Here is a 19,858-nt window from a genome sequence, read left to right as displayed (position 1 = left end):
TATTTTAATATTTAGATACATTCTCTCTAAGTATCTATCTATAGTTTATCTATATTTTAAGAATAAAACAGCTCTCAAGATGTCATGCTTGATGCAGGGAGTTCTAGTGGCTGCATATGTATTGTACAAACCTCTTCTCCAATTTAATGGTCCCTTGCCCAGACTTCCCCGTGCATGTTGATGTACACACCGAGCTTACTGTGCGTGGCTTTTCCTATTCATTCCAAGGAAAACAGTGTTTTTGTTTGGGCTGGTACAGAGACTTGGGCTGCAGAGAAGACACAGAGGGCGGTGGGTGGTGAGAAGCTCCAGTTTGCGGAACTGAATAGGTAAATCCATACCAGCAAGGAAGCCTCATGGGACTGCCTATTTATTGATCGCTTGATTTCAATTATTATTTATTTTATTTCTATCCCAGCCCGTAGCCAAAGCTCTCGTGGATTACAACATCCTCCAAGAAACACAGACCTGACATTTACGTGTGGAGTCCTTCAAGAACTGTACTTACCTTATTGCCATGGAAATGCATGGCTTTTCTTGAGAAACAGAGCTTGGTAGAATGCACCCCAGATCTTTGTATCACTTTAAATGAGCAATAAATGAACACATTCCAGAGCTGGAGGCATTCTCTGTGAAAGAGCAGAGCAGGCAAACAAAATCCTGGCTTTCCAACCTAGGTCATTCCCAGCCATAAATTCTAGCTTGCAGAGGCAGAGGGACATCTTTACAGGTGAAATGAAACACAACCAAATGGAAAAGAGAGAATGGGGAATAAGCTCAGTGCAGTTAATGTAATTTGCAGAGAATTATTCCATTAATAATATCCTGGAGGTCAAAGATAGTCCTCATGAAGGTTAAAGAAATGGAGCTTGAAATTCTGCATTCAGTTATTTGCCAACTATGGCAGATACTTTACACAATTTCGCCTAACCTTTCTGTATACTTCATGTGGATCCTATGCACTTGTTACCTTTGGAAATGCAAGCAATTATTTCATATCAGTGCATAGCTACAGTTCGTTTAATTCACTGCTTTTTAATATGAACTTTTGCTAGTGCAGGGTGTTTGCTTAATGTAACAGCAGAAAGCCTCCTGCACACATAAGCCTGAGAGTGCCGGGCTGAATTTTCATGTGAGGCGGAGGGTGGACTTCCTCTCCACAGCTTCACCCAATTTGTGTTTTTGTTTTGCTCTCAGTTGGAGCATAACAGTTGTCACTTTTGATCTAGACCCTTCCACTTCTGAGCTCAGATAATTCTGCCTCTTACCTGCCTACAAGAAGGGCCTGCTTGGCACCCAGTTCTGTCATCCATAAACACTTGATAAGAGGGGGAATAACTAGACCAGAGCGAGCTGAGCCAGCATCAAGTTGGGATTTGCCAAGGACCACCCCCAGCAGGGGTCTCCTTCCCTCTGTGAGCGCAACTGGCCCGTTCACACGCTACTCACTCTGACCTACCCTATCCTCAGTGAGCTGAGGGTAATTTCCATTGCACCCAGTGGGGTTCATGTGAATACACATGTATAGGATTGCACTGCAAATGAAGTTCATAAGGTTGTGCAGTTTAGCCAGCAGGTAGGTTTCCTGGTGCAACTTCCTGTCTACATCCCATTCAATGTTACGGGACCAATGTCACAAAAAAACTTAAATTTACTGATTTTAGTACAATTTAGGCTTGTTTGCCTTGAACTCTGCAACCCGTATATCTTTAGCCTGAGAAGTAATTGAAAGGATGAAGACAAACATTACATTGGATTTCTGTTAACTTTTAATATGCTTGGGCTTATGATGGAAACCTATGACTTTTCAGGTGCCTCGATCCCAACATGGCAGCCACATCTCTGTACCAAGAAAGTAATGACTGACCTGAGTAGGAAGGACTGTACTCCCCTGAAATTTTACGATACTGTGCAGCAAAGTTAGGTTCAGGCTACATATTGATGCACATGGAAGCCAGCAGAACTTACGCACCCTGCCCACTCTTTAGAAAATGAAAATGTCAACATACTGCATGCCCTCCTCTGGTATTTGCCATGTAATTACATGGTAATTGATGCTCCATAGTAAAACATGGCTAATCTTAAAAATGTGTCTTCCCACTGGGATAGAATGTTAAAGTTCGCCTTTCTGATTTAAGTCAGACTCTGGGTCTGCACCTAAATTAGCAGAGGGATTTTCTTCATCCATCATCTTGCTTGATCTTGGGTAGCTGTTGGGATTCTGTGCTCAGGAATGTTTGGGCTGAGCAAACAAATTAGCAGAGACCAGCTTCATTAAGAATCCACAGAGGTATTTGTCATGGCTTATAATGGGAACAGTGTGCTAGCTTGCAAAGAATTCTGATCCCAGACCCTCACAACATGGGGCAAAGCGTACTATTTCAGCAAGAGAAGAAAAGTTAACTAATTAGATCTCTGCTTCCTCTCTTCTTTTTCACTCAGCCTTGCCGCTTCCAAAGAAACTGGAGCAGCAGCCCGATCCGCTCCTACGCTTATGTCTCCTTCAGATTTCCTGGACAAACTGATGGGAAGGACATCAGGCTATGATGCCAGAATCAGGCCCAATTTTAAAGGTATGTGGCAGTCACTAACCCCATCCTTCCTTCCACTTTGTTTGGATCAGAACATACCTGGGTTTCTTTTCTGTTTCTGTTTGTGCACCTAAATTCTGTTTAGAATTTAGATTTTAGAATGTCATAATTCTAAATTCTGTTTAGAATTCTGTTTTAAATCTAGAATACAGCTGAGCACTTAGAAATTAGATTTAGAAAACATACTCTGTTTGTGAGCCTAAGGAACTTATACTTAAAGCAAAAAAACAAAGCAAAATATTTTCCACAAGTCTCAGAACAGCAATTCAAAGGGAAAACTTGAACCCAGCCCAGCCCACTCCCTAACTAGTTCTAGTTCTGTACATGCACGTGTGCCTGCCAGGTCTGCATGCAAGTTTACTTGTTGGGAGGATATTTGGTTTTGCGTCTTGAGAGTGCGTGTGTGTCCATACAGGACAGCATGGAGACATGTATGCACTGTAAATGGTCACACTCCATCTTACTGCATCATTTCCTTCTCATTTTGCTGCATGAGTGTTTCCAGCCAAAGCTTATTAAGCAGATGTGAAGAGGTACATAAACAATATTCCTGAAAAACATAATACAGAGAGTTGGTTACTGAAAGGGATGTAAGCTTAATTCTAAGGAATTAGTGCTAAGAGTCTCCATGGAATTACCTTGTTTTGTTAAGAGGTACAGAAAATTCTTCAGACACAATCCTATGCATGTTTAGACAGGAAAAAAATAGTCCTGCAACCCCTACCAGTCCCTAGCCAGTATGGCTGGGGAATGCTGGGAATTGTAGGGTTTTCTTCTGCCTAAATAGTCCCAGGAGTGAACCTTTATTTGTGCGATCCTACACAGTTTGTTTGTTCGTTTGTTGCATTTCTATAATGCCCAGTAGCCAAAGTTCCCTGGATGGTTTGCAGTAAAGAAAAATGAAAGAAAAGAAAAGAACCCCTTAAAAATAAATGTGAAACATAGGACTCGTTTACATCTAAAAATGTTTTGAAACAATCAGCGATAATAATACCAATAAGTCTTATCATATACAGGCAAATGCCTGGGAGTACTCAGGAATAAATCAGTCTGTTTTCTGGTTTGTATTAGTTTCAAAAATCTGCCCTGTCCCCTTTTTGTAATTTTTAAAAACACATGACAATGTACAATTTCACTAAAATGCACATTGAGGTATATATTTCCCCTAAAATATGGATTTCCAGAGCTAGAAACTACAGTGCAAAGTGGAGAGTCAGTCAGAGGGGTAGCAGTGCTCTGACTTGCAGTATCACACAGGAAGTGTGAGTCAGGTTAGGTGTTTAACATAGCAGACCCGGAGGAAATAGCCAACATTTCTATTACAGGATTCCTGTTGAGCTTTATGGGGATTCCACCCAGGAAAGACCGCAGCCTAAAAGTCAATCTAGTGCAGTATTCTGCCCCATGTAATAACAGGGTCCCAATTCACATTTTCCACTCTGTGCAACGTTCTTTGTATTTCCATTATAGCCACCGCTGCATGCATGCATCTCCTGTCTCTTTCTTTAGTACTAAGGCAAACAATAATAATTTCCCCAAAAACTCACAGGGAAAAAGCTGGCAATTCAGACTTTTATGCAGGTTTCCACTGAACTTTCTGCTTCATTTGAAATTCACATGTGCCCTGACCCACAGATGCAGGTAAATGAAAGAGCAGGTGCACTTGTGTGTGTCTAGACTGTGGGTAATGCTGCTTTTCATAACTGATACATAGCTGTGTCACACCAGTATTTCCTCCAGCCAATCTACCCAGCGTGGAAGTCATATGTACATGTGCGCTTGTCTTTAAGCTCCCATGGATGTGCAACTGGGAAACCTGGCATGTATTCATAGGTCCTTTGAAGGAATGTGTCTATATGTGTATATTATTTCCATTTATTGTGCATTTATTGCAAAAAAAATTGCAGCCACCAGTGTGCCACGAGTGTTACCCATAGAAATCAGTGGATGGGTAAGGGCCAACTTTAGCATGCTTTTAAAAGGGCATCCATTTTGCCCTTGTCACCTACCAAACTCACTGTTTCTCAGAGATGGTTTCATATCACACGAAGGAATGTGCATTTCAACAAGCTTGCAGCAGCTGCTTCACCAGCCTTGGGAAGCCAGGCACCATTTTTCCCAAGCAGGGAGGCTGCCCAAAAGATCTGCTCTTCAGTGAAAACTCTGTGAAATCTATTCTGACTAAGCCACATGTCTCAGAGAGGAGGTGGACTTTGGCAGATTTGGGGCCATCTGTCTGTCCCCTTTGTTGTTGACATCAGTGGTGCCATGTGGGAAAGCCACTGTGCCATCAGGTGCACAATCATTCACAGAAACCGTGTGTGTGTGTGCGCGCGCGCGCACGTGACTGTCTAGGGAGGTTGTGCAGAAATAAAAGTGTCCGTTCTCTCATGCCCATTCCTTGCATCCAAATTTAGCAGATCAGCCTGGGGCCAGCAAGCTTCTGAATGCTGAGCTACCCTTAAATACATGCTAACTTGGGTGCCCTCTCCCTCAAGTGGAAGCGAACTCTCACAGCTGCCTCTTCCCTGGAGCCCCTTTGCAGCCCGGGAGCGGAGCGGAGCGGAGCAGACATCCGTCCGTTGTGACTCATCACAACCCCTCACAGGAGCTCCATGGAACCGCCAAAGAGCAGGCAGGCAGGCAGCTGACTTCAGCTCAGCGGCTCCCCTTCCTCGCCATTAGCTTTCTTTGGCGATAGCCCCATACAGGTAAAATCCTGCTTTTAATGCATCCATAAATGTTTGACTTCATCAGAAAAAGCTTGGGTGGAAGCTTCCTCAGGGCAAATATTTTTCATCTTTCCTTTCATGCTCATACTCTCTATATCCAGCTAATGCTCAGCAAATGACAGTTAGAAGCATTTCTACAATTTCGGTGACATACAGAAAAAATAACATTTAGTCAAACTATTTCTCTTATTTAAAGCCACCCAGACATCCAAAGCTAGCTAGATAGCTATTTATATATTTTCTGTACTACCCAACAGCTCTCTGGGCAGTTCACCACAGACCATTAAAAATTAAAAATGCAATATAAAATATACCATATTTGACATATTAAAACATAAAAAGTCAACAATACAAAATTTAAAACCAAATTTAAAGCAGATTTAAAATAATATAACTACTAGAAGAAATCTTAAGTCCTGTTTAACAACTAGCAGGCCCCAGTAGTCTGATTGAAAGCCCTGGAGTAGAGGACAGTCTTTACCTGGCACTAAAAAGATAGTAAAGTCGGCACCAGGTGGGCCTCAATGGGAAGCTTGTTACATAACTGGGGGGCCACCACCAAAAAGGCTTTTCTTTTTGTTGCTGCCATCCAAGCCTCCCCTGGAGGTGGCAGTTGAAGGCAGACTCCAGAAATTTATTGTAATGTCCAGGTAGATTAAGGTCAGGAGAGGCATTCCATCAGGTATCATAGTCTGAAGCCATAGAGGGTTTTCGAGGTTTAAAAAAAAAACATTGCTTTGAATGGGACTCAAAAGCATATAGGCAGTCTGTATAAATGGGCCAGCATTGGCCTTATGTGATCAGACCATCTGATCCCTTTTGCAGCTTCAAAACAGTCTCCAAGGGCAGTCCCATGTAGAGTGCATTGCAGTAATCTAGCATAGAGACTACCAGAGCATAGATCACCAATAGCAGGCTATCTCTATCCAGATAGGGGTATGGCTGAGCCAATAGCCAGAGAATGTACTCTGAGTCAGTGAAGGCACCTGGGCCTCAAGTAACAGAGACCAGCATCCCAAGATACAAACCCGCTCCGTCAAAGGGAGCGCAGCCCCATCTAGAACAGGTTGAATCCCCTCCATCCAGTTAGGAGAGCCAGCCACCAACAGCATCTCAGCCTCGTCCGGATTGAAGTTCAGTCTGTTAGCCCTCATCCCGGTCCATTGTTGCGGCCAGGCACCAGTTCAGCACATCCACTGCCTCACCTGCTGAGGAAGAAGAGGAGATAGAGCTGCGTGCCGTCAGCATGTTGAGGACAATGCAGCGCCAACCCCAGGGGCGACCTCAGGCAGTGGCTCCATCCGGGTGAGAAATAGCATGGGGGCAAGACTGGCCCCTGAGGAAGCCCGTATGGGAGGATTCCAGGAGCAGGGTGACATCCCCAAGCACCACCCTCCGGAGGCTGCCGTCCAAGTCGGAGCGGGACCACTGCAGTGCGGGGGGTGGCTCTCACTCCGGCTCGGCCGTCACCCCGGAAGTGAGCGCAGCCCTTGCTTCCCTTCCTGGAGCTCCGCGTTCCGTTTCGGTGAAATGACTGTGCGGGGCACGCACAGCTGCTCCGGCTCCACTGCAGTTGCCCCACGTGCCTCCGGCTGAATCTAGTGGTCAGGCCAGCGACACCTTCTGAATGCTACCCAATAAGCTATGAGAGAAATTATATAGTATGAGCAAATTCTTAGCTGAAATGGCAAGGCTGGAAAGATTTGTGATAAGCCAAGTGGTTGGGGAGATCCAGACCACCTCTGGTTTCGGGAAGACACTGTGGGGCAGGGAAGGCCAGAAGGAGAGGGATGTAACTTGATCTGACCAGTTGTCTATCAGCAGGTCAAGAGAGCTCACCAAGTGAAGTCTGGCATTCCCACCATCTGGCCTACAGGCAGCACAATCCTCCCTGAGGGAGAAGTTAACACTGTTGTGCTGGGGAAGGGAAAGGGGGGATTCATTTTGCAATCAGCTTCTAAAATGGGCAGGACTTACTCTAAAATTAGTGGATTCCATAACTTGAAGGATGTTTCTTGCTGATGACCTTCACTCTACCACAAAGCCGGTCTTGTGGTTAGAAGCATCTCATCTTGATCTGCTGGGAAGGGAAAAAGGGAGAAGTTGTGGGGAGGGGGGACCAGCTCATGGCAGGTAGCCAGTACATGGAGACAAACATCTCCGTACGACTGACATGATGGGGAGTGAGCTTGGCCTAAGCGTTCTCCCACAGACTGACAATGCTGTTAGATACAGAATGGTAACACTGTGTTCCTTTGGCTCTTCTGCAAATGGTGTGTATGTGTTTGCAAACCATCTTCCAGTGACAAGGGGCAAAGAACCCTCTTCTCTTTCTACCACCCCTTTGTAACTGGAGTGTAATCTTCTTCTATTTCGGAACTTCTTCTTGGAGCCTAATGGCTCCCTGGGAACAAAGAAGGATGATGCAGATCAACCAAGGGAGTGCCTGCACTTGCATCTTAATTCTTGGTGCTGCAAGAAGTGAATAAATGAACAACCCTAACACAGATTTGCAGGGGCTGTGAGCTACTGCAGTTGGCTCCAGCCGTCCACTTGCAAACATGCACATGACCATTACACTGAACTTCTAATTGGCCCGTCTGGCAGGCCCAGAGCTAGCAACAACTTCATAAATACAAACCTTCTATTAAAATCAAGCTGAAATCCAATTTGTGACTAAATCCAGCAGAAACTAAACTCCAGAACCTGCCAGCTTAAATCTACTCACATGGACTAAAATACATAATGATGGATGTTCAGGGCTTTCAAAATATTCAAGGCAAACCCTGATGAAACTGGATCTGAGGAGTCTTCTTTGGGAGATTAATAGCCTGAATTCACATACACAAGAAGCATGAAGCAGCTGTTCAAAGGTTGCCATGCAGAGGCCGCAGCTGCAAGAAACTGAAGCAGCCCAGTGGTAACATTCTTTCATTTGATCAGGTGTTCAACCCCACTGTGATAAGCAATTCTGGGTTTAACTTGTGTTTGGAACTGCAGATGCACTAAGGTGGACAAAAAGGGGCAAAAGACACAGATTTGCATTTGATGTGCATATGCAGATTTATCTGTATAGATGGAAATTTAGCAGTGTTTGTTATGCTTCAGGCAGAAATACACTACATCTCACCATAGGGAAGAGACTTTGAGCAACTCATCTAGATGTCCAGGGGCTCCTTACAGGCTTGATGGGGCCACTTATAGGCTCCTTCCGCTTTCCCTTCTTGTGGGTCTTTACCTTTCAACCACACTAGGCCTGGACAGCCCATCCAGTAATAAAGGGTGCCTCAAGGTAGAAGGCAATCCTTCAAATATAGAGCTACTGAAGTAGAGGACCTGCCCACTCACCTGCCTGTGGTGATCTGAATTCAGTCTTTGTCCCCTGTTGCCCACATTTAAAATGGGAACATCTGACACCTTGTGGATTATCTTGTAAAGTCATGGTGAAGAAAAACATTGCACAAGATTACATCTGTGTTTATTAATTACAATTTGTAATATTATGTTATATGTTTATTCATTAGTTCCTGAAATCCCTTTTCTCCTAAAATCTCCTATTTTGTGTTTCTTAGGAAGTTTGATGCAACAGTCTTCTTTCACCATTATGAATTTAGAAATATTATCTTGTATTCCCCAATCCATTTTGGTTCCTCTTTCTCTTTGTTCATGGCTTCATGGTTATATTTTTGCAATGCATCAGCATTTATAAATTAGAATGTATAATATTATTTATGCATTTTCTCCCTCCTGAAATTCCCTGTGTTTGGTATGCCTTAGGCAGGCAGCTCAATTCAACAAGGTATAGCAAGGACAGGACTGTGAGATGATCTTTCCTCCAATTCCGCCACACCGCATTATAAAAACAGCTTAAGGGGTTTTCAGTCATTGTAACTCTCTCACCCCTGTACCTCTCCTAAAACCTTGCAGGTTGCTTCTCTGGATACTGCCCTTTCCATGCAAATGGCTGCAAAAACCATGAGGATAGGCGTGAATGCAGGGGGATGACATCTTTCCTCCCCCAGAATTAAGGCTTTTGCTTCGCATGACCCATTGCATCAACCTTCTAAAATTCTTCTGTAGGGGTACCTCTAGGATGACTGCCATTTTCAGAATTCTGCCCCCCAAGGAATGTAAAACAATAGGTGTGCTTTCTTTTTGAGGTCCTCAAAATGGCAAGGTTGCTTTTGCGTGGAAACCTCTGCAGTTATGATTCTGACATTTTGTAGGCTTGATCCCTTCAAAGGGGCAATTATGTAAAGCACAAAGAATCCCTAAACCCACTTTCTTAAATTTACCAGGTATAATCCCTCCACCCAACCCAAGAGAGGCTACTATGTCTGAAAATATCATCTGACCAAGAGAGTAAAAAGTTACCATGTTGTAAACTTCCCATGGCTGTAAATGGGAAACAAAAAGCCTTAGATTTCCAAATCATCATTCAGGTTTGGTACCTGAGTTGAGGCAGACAAACTCCAAAAGGGGCCAAACTGAAGTGTGTCAGTGGAGTGTGTGAAGTGTGTCCTGGAGTGCCGAATCAGGTTCTGATTTGAATCTTGGGATCAGGATGCAGCTCGAGAACTGGCACTAGTGATGATGGATTCGAGTCCTGCATCAGTCTGCAGTCGCATTACCAAATTCACCTGCTTGCATGCAGTGCATCCTGAAATCTGTGTCTGTGTGTTTTTCATGAGCTGAGAAGTGCATCACAAATGTCAGGGAACTGCAAAAAGCCAATGACAACTGTGTCCCAATCTGCATCATCGTCCAAGAGAAGCAACTTGTATTGGCTCACTCAGAAATGCGAACTGAATAAAATCTTCATGGAGTCCTAGCTGTTACTCGCTTCCCAGGTTCACTGTCAGAGGGAGCAATCATCTTTTTATCATCTTTAACTTGGTTTATCCATGAAGCATGTCACAGATAGAGAGTTAAGGTTGAGAAGCAAAGGTTCACCCAGGGCTTGTCCATGGTTCTGCCGGCGCTTACCCATCCAGCCCAAGTCTGGCTTACACTGCCTTTGTCGTTGACTTTTTATTAACTATAGATTTCAGGATACAAATTTGGGCAGGTGCCCAGCTAAAGAGGAGGCCTCAGATACTGGATTAAAAATGAAATTGAGAGTTAAAAGAAATACACCATGAAACTTCTTCCCACCTCAGTATGCATGCCTACACAGAAGAAATTAAACTTTAATATTTAATGATATATATACATTACCCTTCTGCTGAAGATAGTTGCATTGTAATTTTATTCAAGATAATTTAATTTCAGATTTATTTCAATGAAGTACACCTCCCCCATGGGGCAGTTTGCTGGCTTAGTCTGTCACACATAAATCAGCATCCAATTTATATGAAAGTCACAGCGGCAGCTTTGCAGAGCTTCTGTATTGCAGCTCTCAGAGCGCATCATCTAAATGGACCAGCAATAAGTCACAGAGTCATTTAATGGTTTAGATTTAAATGAAAATAATGCCATTCTTGCACAGAGTCCCTCCTTCCTTCCTTCCTTCCTTCCTTCCTTCCTTCCTTCCTTCCTTCCTGTTAAAATTTAAAGCAAGGAGGGAGAGGAGGAGACCCCGTTTTTTGGGAAAGCACACAATATGCATTGTTTAACATGCTTTTCATGAACTCAGCGCTGGAGAGGGAGACCTAAAGACATTCTGCAGCCTTTGTCTCCCCCACAATGGAACTTCAGCATCAGAGAGCTCCAACGGGAGGCATCCCAAGAGCCGGAGCCCTCCTGTGCCTCCCGTGTGCTGCTGGGCTGGGAGAAAAATGGCACCGACCCTGGGGCTGGGGTGCTCCATTCCCCTTCCACTAGGATCAGAGGATGAGGCACTGCTTAGGACAAAATCATGAAACACTGTGTGGGGAGGGACCCCTGCTCTTCCCTGCCCTTTCTTCCTTCCTGTTGAGAGGCCCACGGGGCTTTAGATACGACAGTCCCTCCACCTTTGGACAGTTCCCCCCCACACACACACACACACTCACAGAGGTGGGGAGGCTCAAAGAAGCCACCATGTGGGAATTGGTCTAGATTTGCATGACATGAAAACTGATCCCATGAAGGGTTGTCACATTGTGCAAATCCAGGCACTAACTACTGCTGCACGAACAGTTCTGGTGTTAAGGTTCAGGTTAGCACACGAACTCAGTCTCGCTTATGAGTGACTAAGCTGATGGCTTTGGTATCCTTTGCCATTGCAGCTTTTCTTTCGAGCTGTACAGGAGCTATCCATGGAGCTCCATGGTGGTGAATGTCTTTAGGGGATGGAGTTCAGCACCACGGACAGCTTCCCCAAATCTCATAGGTTTATTCTTCAGGGCTGCCTCTCAGTCCAGATTTCTAAGGCCCAGAACTGCCACTACTCCAAATCTTGATTTTCCCATTACTTATCTGATATCATTTTGCCTTTAGTTCTTCATTGTAGTAACATTTATCTTCGTATGGAAGTGGCACACAGATACAGTCTGTGTGCAGACACACACACACACAGAGAGAGAGAGAGAGAGAGAGAGAGAGAGAGAGAGAGGTGGGGGAGCAGTGGGACTGCTCTGTGAGAGTGAACCCTCTCACTGCAATTGCTTTGTAATCTGCCATTCAGGAAACATTACCCTGCTGAGTTGATTTGCAAGTTATATTTAAAAGCATATAAATACTCAACTGTCACACAAACATAAATATATCACATCCCTTAAAATAATCAACAGCAGTCAGCCAAATGCAGACTGGAATTTGGAAAAAGCTCTCAGATTTAACAGCCAATATTAATGGGACTATACATATTTCCATGAGGATGGAGTCCCAACTATCCGGGCCACTACTGAAAAGGCCATGTCCCTGTTACCCACCAAACTTTTGCTGAAAAGATTGTCTCAATTTGTTGGACAGCAAGTCTCAGTTAGATTAGGCCAGGAGAGATAGCACAACTCATAGGCCTAAGGGAATTTCAGTAAGCATCTCCCTGCTCAGTCACTCTGTTGACTACACCTACCTGTCTAGGTACATATCTACCTGTTTCAAGCCCACCTGAGGTAGTCATTATGAAACTATTCTTCCCCCAATCTCCTTTTCCCTGTTGGTGCACAAACACGTGTGCATCAAGCAGGATAGAATTGGACAGAAAACTTTTTCCCCCTATGATCATGATAAGCTGAGTCAGGAGACAGTGGTGAAATGGAGACAGGAGGCAGTGGAGCCAGAACCATGAAGATCCATGGTCCAAAACCCCAGTGCACATGCTGGTTCATCAGCAACCCAAAAGGAGGAGCTCATGAGGGAATGGTGGATGATAACATTCAGGGGTTTAACATGAATGCAGAAAGTACAGCAATAAATAAAAGAACAGAGAATGGAGAGACCCTAATATTCTGTGACAGGAGTGAAAAAACACCCAAAGAGAGTCTGCTGGGGGTGTACCATCAAAAGAGCATTTACAGTTTATTCAGACATGCAGGAAAATACATGCACATGTAGGCAGTCCCAAAGGGAATACAAAGATGGAGTCTGTACAAGCAGCTATTATAGCCTACCAGTTACACACAATTTGGAGGAGGGGTGGGGGATCAAGTGGGGGATGATGGGCACAGTATGCTAAAGGCACATTAGGATAAAACAATAGGGTTTTAAGACAACACAAAGAGGAGACCTTCAGGAAAGGCGGACATGGGCATCTACCAAAGGAAGACCTTTCAGCACAGGTATAAGCTCTTAGCATCTCTGAGAATGTACCTCCAAGGGATAGGCAAGCATTAACATCTCTAAGGTGCATGAGGGAGGCAAGGCTTGCCACATGGATTCTTGATCAGATCAGTCACCCCATCTCAACTCTAAAGCTGTTCTTACACTGCCAGGCTTTTAGCAGCCATATTATGGCAAAGCTCTTGCTGAGTTTGCCCTGACATCTATAACAGTGTGTTTTCAAACATTTTGGAAAGAGAGATCCATCCAATAAGATCCAGCCCTTTATTTCCTGCAGTTCCACTACACTCAAGAGCTAGTGGGGTATAGTGGTTAGAACACTTTTCCCAACCTTGTGCCGTCTGGAGGTGCTGGCCTGCGACTCCAGCATCCACAGCCATCCGCGTTGGTTAGGACTTAAGGGAGCAGTGACTCAATACATCTGGGGAGCACCAGAATGGACATGTCTGAGTTAGAGTATCAGCCTAGGTTTGGGAGACCCAAGTTCCCATCCCCATAGCCATGAAGCTCACTGGGTGAGCCTGAGGCCGTGGCTTTCCTTCAGCCTACCTCACAGGGTTCATGTGAGGATAAGATGGGGAAGAAAGGTGGGTTCTGAATGTGATTTTTGGAATAATGCTAAAATATCACACACGCACCCTTTGCCACTTCCCAGACATTGCATTCTGTGGAAGAGCAAGCCCCAGATGCTCCAGAGGCACTTGGATAATCCCAGAGGATATGTGTGTGTGTGTGTGTGTGTGTGTGTGTGTGTGTGTGTGTGTGTTTAATCTTATAGACTGCTTCAGTAGTCCTATTGGCCTCTCTAAGTGCTTCACAATCACAATTTTAAAAGAACAGTATTCAAAAAGTATGGCAGGGATCAGTGTGCCAGATGGTGCAATTAAAGGATGATAAGCATTCAACAATTGGTTATAGAACCTCCTGTAGATTTACATGAAAAAGCACTTGATCCAGGCCTTCTAAATTTGATTTTTTTTTTTAAAGAGAAAAACAGACAAAAGCATGCAGAACCGCATCCTGACACTAGCTGACCTGTTGCCTGGTCATCCAAAAAGCCTCAATTATCTTATCCAAAGCAACCGAATGTCACCCGGTATCAGTCTGGTCAGCATGAGCTGAACACAGAAACCTGCTGGGCCAGTTCACACCACCGCAGGCATCCTGGCTTGGTATCCACCCTGTGAGTGCCTCCTGGAACACATAATGATGCAGTTTGCCGTGGTCGGTGAAGGTGGGCAGCTGCACTGTGGGTAACAAACAGCCGCAGAGCCTGACGGAGGAGTGCAGGGTCTGCAGGGTTTGTTCCCCATCCCAGCCAACCACCCTCATCAGGTTCAAATTTCGCGACAAGCCACACCATGCCGCTGCAGTGGCGTGCAGCTGGCTTGCATGGGGCAGCTAGCAGACCTTAGTGACTTATGAACTATCCTAAGGTCAGGCAAGCCAGATTTCTGAGTCGGACCATTGGTCTACCTAGCCCCTGCCTAGAGGGCAGCTTGGCTGAAAACCCCTGAGGCTGTGCTACCCTTGCCCCAGAAAACTGATGCTAAAGGAAATCAGAGATCACAAGGCATTTACTCTTGCAAGGAGAAAGGTACTTACTGAAAGTACTAGTCCTGCTATGAACAGCTTAGTGATTTAAGGGTGCTCGCCTATGGCGCCTGCCCTTGCTGCTTAGGAGCCCATACATGCGAGGGCCTCTCAGGCTCCTGTGCACCAGGAGCAGCTGGCGCATTTTGCTTTCTCCCGCTGGCTGCAGGGAGGAGGACCCTGGAGTCTGATCTCCGATGGCCCTTTCCAGAATCCACCTCTGGGCTCAGAGCAGCTTCCCAAACCATCCAGTGGTTTCTGGGATGCTTGCAAAGGGATGCTCACCTAGGATTATTCTGTAAGTGTTATAAAAATAGTATTGTTGTTGTCATGTGTAGTGAAGTCAACTCTGACTCATGGCAATGCTATGAATCAAAGCCCTGGCAAACACAGCAGGTAGAAACAGAGTGAGTCAGAAGTGGCCTCCAGAGCCATCTAGACTGAGGCTCAGTTCCAGCGGCTCCACTCATGAAATACCTACCATGTGCATGCCCAGCCTATCCTTGAATGCCCTCTCTGATGGGACTTCAACCATCTCCCATGGAAGCCCAAACGTCCTATCCATGACAGCCCTGCTCAACCCTTGTAAATTCAAGGCTGTGGCTTCCTGTATGGAATCAATCCATCTCATAGCACATCTTTCTCTTCTTCTGCTACTTCCCTAACATTGCTGTTGTTACAATAAATGCATTTCGCAAAAATAATGAAAATATGTTCCTTAGGTCAAGATCTTTCTACACTGCCTGGCAAAATAGATAATGCAGAGAAATACCCCCAGTTTATACTGAACCAGCACTCAGTATTTCTTGGGTCTCCACAATTTCAATGGCTTCCAGGGAGAGAGAGAAGAGCAAATGGCTGGTGGCTCCTTTTACATCAAGCACATTAGTCCCAAAAGAAGGAAATGAGAAGGAGTAGAAAGACAATCCATGCTCAACCATACCGGGAAAAAAAATCTCAATTTATTTATTTTATTTCTGTTCCTCCTAATAGCTTAAGCCATGGGTCCTCAAACTAAGGTCCTTGGGTCGGATCTGGCCCACCATGCCCGTTTAACTGGCCCACACCACACGTTTTGCACTCGCTGGGTGCACACATGGCTTGCTCGTGAGGAGGTCATTTTGGGAACACTTGGAGAAAACAATCTCCTCGTGAGCAACTTGGCACCTCACCGTGTGCTTGTCTGGCAGCAGCTTGCTCACAGGAAAATCATTTTGGACTCGATTGGAGAAAACAATCCCTCGCGAGCAAGCTGGCACCTCGCCCCATGCACCCCGTCCCCACCTCGCCTTGCCTCGCATGTGTGCATCCCGCCCCACACCAGCCCACTCCTCCCCACCGGCATGGCCTTGGCAGCCCACGGCCACCACTAGCACCTGTCAACTGGCCCCCTGTTCAAAAAGTTTGAGGACCCCTGTCTTAAGCTGTCAGGGTGGTTCTCAGTTCACTTGAAATTTCCTGCACTTTAATGCAGAGAAGCCATTGAAATAATATTTATTCATTCATTCATTCATTCATTTAGGGATTTCTATACCATTCGATTAGCACACTGCTCTCAGAATGGTGTACAGAATCCTATTAAAACAATATAAAAAGCTAATTCAAAAACAGATTTAAAACAAACATTCCTGTTGTAGAAAAACCATACAACAATGAAAAACCAACAAGCATGAACAAACCAACAATACGTAATAATCAGCAATACATAATAATAAACAAAGTTAAGCAACTATTCCACATGTACCATTAGCAATTTTAAAACCATTATAAAAGGCAGATAACATATTCACCAATTAAAATGGTGAGGTTTTAACCTGACACTGAAACGTATATAATGTTGGTACTAGTCATATCTCCCTGGGAGCCAATTCCATAAATGGGGTGCCACAGCCAAGATGGCCCTTCCCCTTATAGCCACCCTCTTTAGTTTCTTTAAAGGTGCCTCACAGAGAAGGACCTCTGAAGAAGATCTAAGGGTCTGGGTAGGTGTGTACAGGAGGGCAGCCATGTGGCTAGAATACGGCTAGCCCACTCTGTGTGGCCAGTGCCACCCACATATTCAGAGGGTTTCAGAAGGAGCTCTGTGCACATGCCAATACACAGTCCTGCAGGGAAGAGGGGACCCTGGTCAATTTGGGGTTCTCCAATTTGGGGTTCTCCAAGCCCAGAAGAACTGCATGTGCCTCTACCGGTACACTCACAGAGCTTCTTCACAAGTCTGTCTGACTTGTGGAAGGTGAAGGCATGGACATTGGGTGTGTTTGGTGAGGCTGAGCTGGTCCTTGGGTCCATTTTCAATGTGTGTGAACCGCTACATCTAACAGATAAAGGTTTGCTAAACTCTCATTTGGACATGGACCAATCAGATGCCATTCCAGGTTTGCAACAGCCAATCAGAGAAGCCAGTGTCACTCTGCGATCTCTGTTCTTCCTGCAAAGGGATGGAAAACTGAGCTCAGTGCTCTCAAGGATTGAACAATTAGACTGGAGAAAGATAAAGAGATGTTTTACATGCTGTGCATTAAACTAGAGAAGGAGTGGTAATCACCATACAGGAAGTGCAGGAGGAAGACAGGGTTCCTGCCGTCATCCTTCACAAAGCAAATCAGATATTCCAACATATCAGCAATTAACAAACAAGGCCAAGTGTCCCTTTCTCCCTTCATGGAGCTGCATGCCTTTTCACAGATAAACCCTGAGACGGTCAACACATACCCTGCAGCTCATCTCGTAATGCAGAACCTACAGTAGAGTTTCGACCAGGAGCTAGGAAAAGACAGGCAAACATCCCTTCTCAGAAGTGATGCAGCCTCCAGTAGTGAAGGGCCCACTGTTTTCAATATAGGGAAAGCACCAGAGTCCACTGGACTTAATTTGTCGCATATGAGCAAGAGATATCCATTCTTAACTCACAGCTGTGGAATGCTGGCACTTGGAAGGCTTCAGATATAGAGAATGGTGAGGCTTCCTCCCCTGCAGCTAAAATGAATTGTATAATATGGCTGACTCTCCCCTAAGACAAAAGTGACAAGAGTCCATTAGCATATGGTAATACTGCTGAATCCTTAGTCTTAAATTTTTATACCGAGACAAAAGGACTGGCAAAAGGACTATGGCCGTTTAAAGGCTGGTGAAAACTAATTTGAAAGAATTAAAACTGGTTTGTTTAGCTTTGTTTTTGAAAAGAAAAAGCAAAGCATTTCTGTGAGCTTCTGTCTGCTTTTTAATTTAACTTTAGCTCTATCATATAATAAATTTCCAGGAAGCACCTAAATTCAAAGTAATAGCAAGTTACTTACACTAATGTTCATTAGTGTTTGTTCAAGTGAACTTGGACTAATGTTTGTTTAAGTCAACTGGAAAGGAGCTGAAGGCCAGTATTTTGGGTGTTGCTGTAACTGAACAAGAGGGAGAGTTAGAGAATTGGGAATATCCTGATTTGATGTTGGTTTTGATCCAGTACTCTGAGTTCAGAACAAATTCTGCTGGATGCAGATTTGTTCATTAAAAGAAACAATTCTTGGGCTGATAACTTGCATCTTAAAATGGATTGCTTGCAGTAATAGTCAGGCATGAATGGCTGAGATTGCCTTAATGGGAGTTCATTACTGGGGATGTTTCCTTAATGAGCTATTGATCTGTGGAACGTGAGACCAGCCTTTATGAATGGTAAAATCAGCAGCCAAGAGAGGCCATGGGCGGGTTTGCGAGGCATGACAACCCACACTGTGTGAGTTGTCTGCTGCAAGCCCCCCAGACGCACCCAAGGCAATCAGGCACTTCTTGGGTCCCTCCCCTTGCCCCTGCCCTGCTCTCGAAGCCTCTCCCCAGGGGACCCCATGGGAGGCAAGTGTCTTCCCCCCACCCCCACTGCCAGCCACAGCAAGCCCAAAAGGCTTGCAGCGGTAGTGTGGAGCAGGGACCCGCCACCCAGCCAGCCGAAGCGATCTCCCCTCCACTGTGGCAAGCTCCAAAACAGCTGAGCGTGCCCATGCAGCGGGGGTCCCTCAGGAGCGGTGAAGCCACCTCCGCTGTCTGCCCCGTGCAAAAGGGATCCGCGTGATGGGGCAGCACCAGAGCAGGGATCCCTCCAGCCAGCTCTCGAGGCAGGCACAGCAGTCTCCCCACTGCTGGGCGGCCTGCTGCAGCACCTGCTGCTCCTCGGCTCCTTGCCACAGTTGCAAGCCCTCGGGAGTGAGCAGGTTCAGTAGCTTGGCTTCCACAGGGCCTGCTCCCCCACTTCTCTCGGAAGCAGGCAGGGGGACGCCAGCCATTTCAGCTGGAAAGCCCCTGAGGGCCCCCTAGAAACCACCCAGAGCCATCAGCCTTCTGGGATAGATCACCTGAATAGGTTCCCCACCCTTGCAGAGGAAAAAAGTTGGACTAGTGCAAATCTCGGCAGCCCATGTCCTGACCATGACAAACAGACTGACTCAAGGTCCCCCACCTTCGGATCACTATCCCCACACCCAGCTGAAAAAAATAGGTCTAGAGTGTGCCCCACTCTATGTGTTGGGCCAGTACGCTGGGACAGGCCTATGGTTGTCATGGAGTCCTGGAAACCCCGAGTCATCCCAGATAAGGTGCTTTCAGCACGGATGTCAGTGGAAGGACCAGCTGCATGGGGCAACCTCAAGAGACCCACCGAGACAGCCTCTGCCAGCTCATGTAGGGAAACGGTGGAGTCATGCGTGGACTGTACACTAGCAGAACCCCCAGTCTGCCTTGCTGGCCCAACACAAGAGGCAAATACTCTCGATTAGGAACTTGAAAAACAGGGAGCCTAGGAAAAGAGAGAGAATTCCTTCAGACCATAGCAACACCCCATCCTAGGCCCCCCAGTCTTCCCTGGTGCTGTTCCAGGTACTCTGGTGGGAACCACTGGGAGAGATTAACTTCTCCCTGTTCTCCCATCCAGGTCTCAGTGGCTGCCTCATCCACTGTTAAGTCAGGGATTAGGGGGGTCTTCTCGTCCACCAATCTGTCATGTACAGGCAGCATATGGAGTCCAGAAGACAGGCTGATAGGGCAACCACCAATCCTATGGCTGTGAGGAGGACTGGAACCCAGCACAGCCCTTAACTGTCTAGGCTGCATCCCTCCTACCTGGCTAGACTTCCTTCCAATGCCATACACCAGTGGGACTACACCAATGTCCCTCAGGTCCCCCCACTTGGGCACTTCAATTGGGCACTGCTGCCCCACTTCAGGCTGACAGATAGTCAGCTCAGGGTCCAT

At 45.7% G+C, this 19,858-nt stretch overlaps 1 protein-coding gene across 1 annotated transcript in view; it reads left to right on the top strand.

The window, feature by feature from the left end:
* Nucleotides 1–19,858, top strand: part of GLRA1 (glycine receptor alpha 1) — an 87,658-nt gene that overhangs the window by 33,602 nt on the left and 34,198 nt on the right. Inside the window, exon 2 of the mRNA XM_044454415.1 lies at nt 2,443–2,573. Coding sequence (XP_044310350.1) covers nt 2,443–2,573 — 131 coding nt within the window. The remainder of the gene's footprint in view (nt 1–2,442; nt 2,574–19,858) is intronic.

The sequence above is a fragment of the Varanus komodoensis genome, unplaced genomic scaffold (genome assembly GCF_004798865.1).
Source record: "Varanus komodoensis strain SLA01 unplaced genomic scaffold, ASM479886v1 scaffold7_3, whole genome shotgun sequence".
Lineage (NCBI taxonomy): Eukaryota > Metazoa > Chordata > Lepidosauria > Squamata > Varanidae > Varanus > Varanus komodoensis.
Note: the sequence above shows the minus strand (reverse complement) of the source record. Positions and strands in the feature narration are given on the sequence as shown.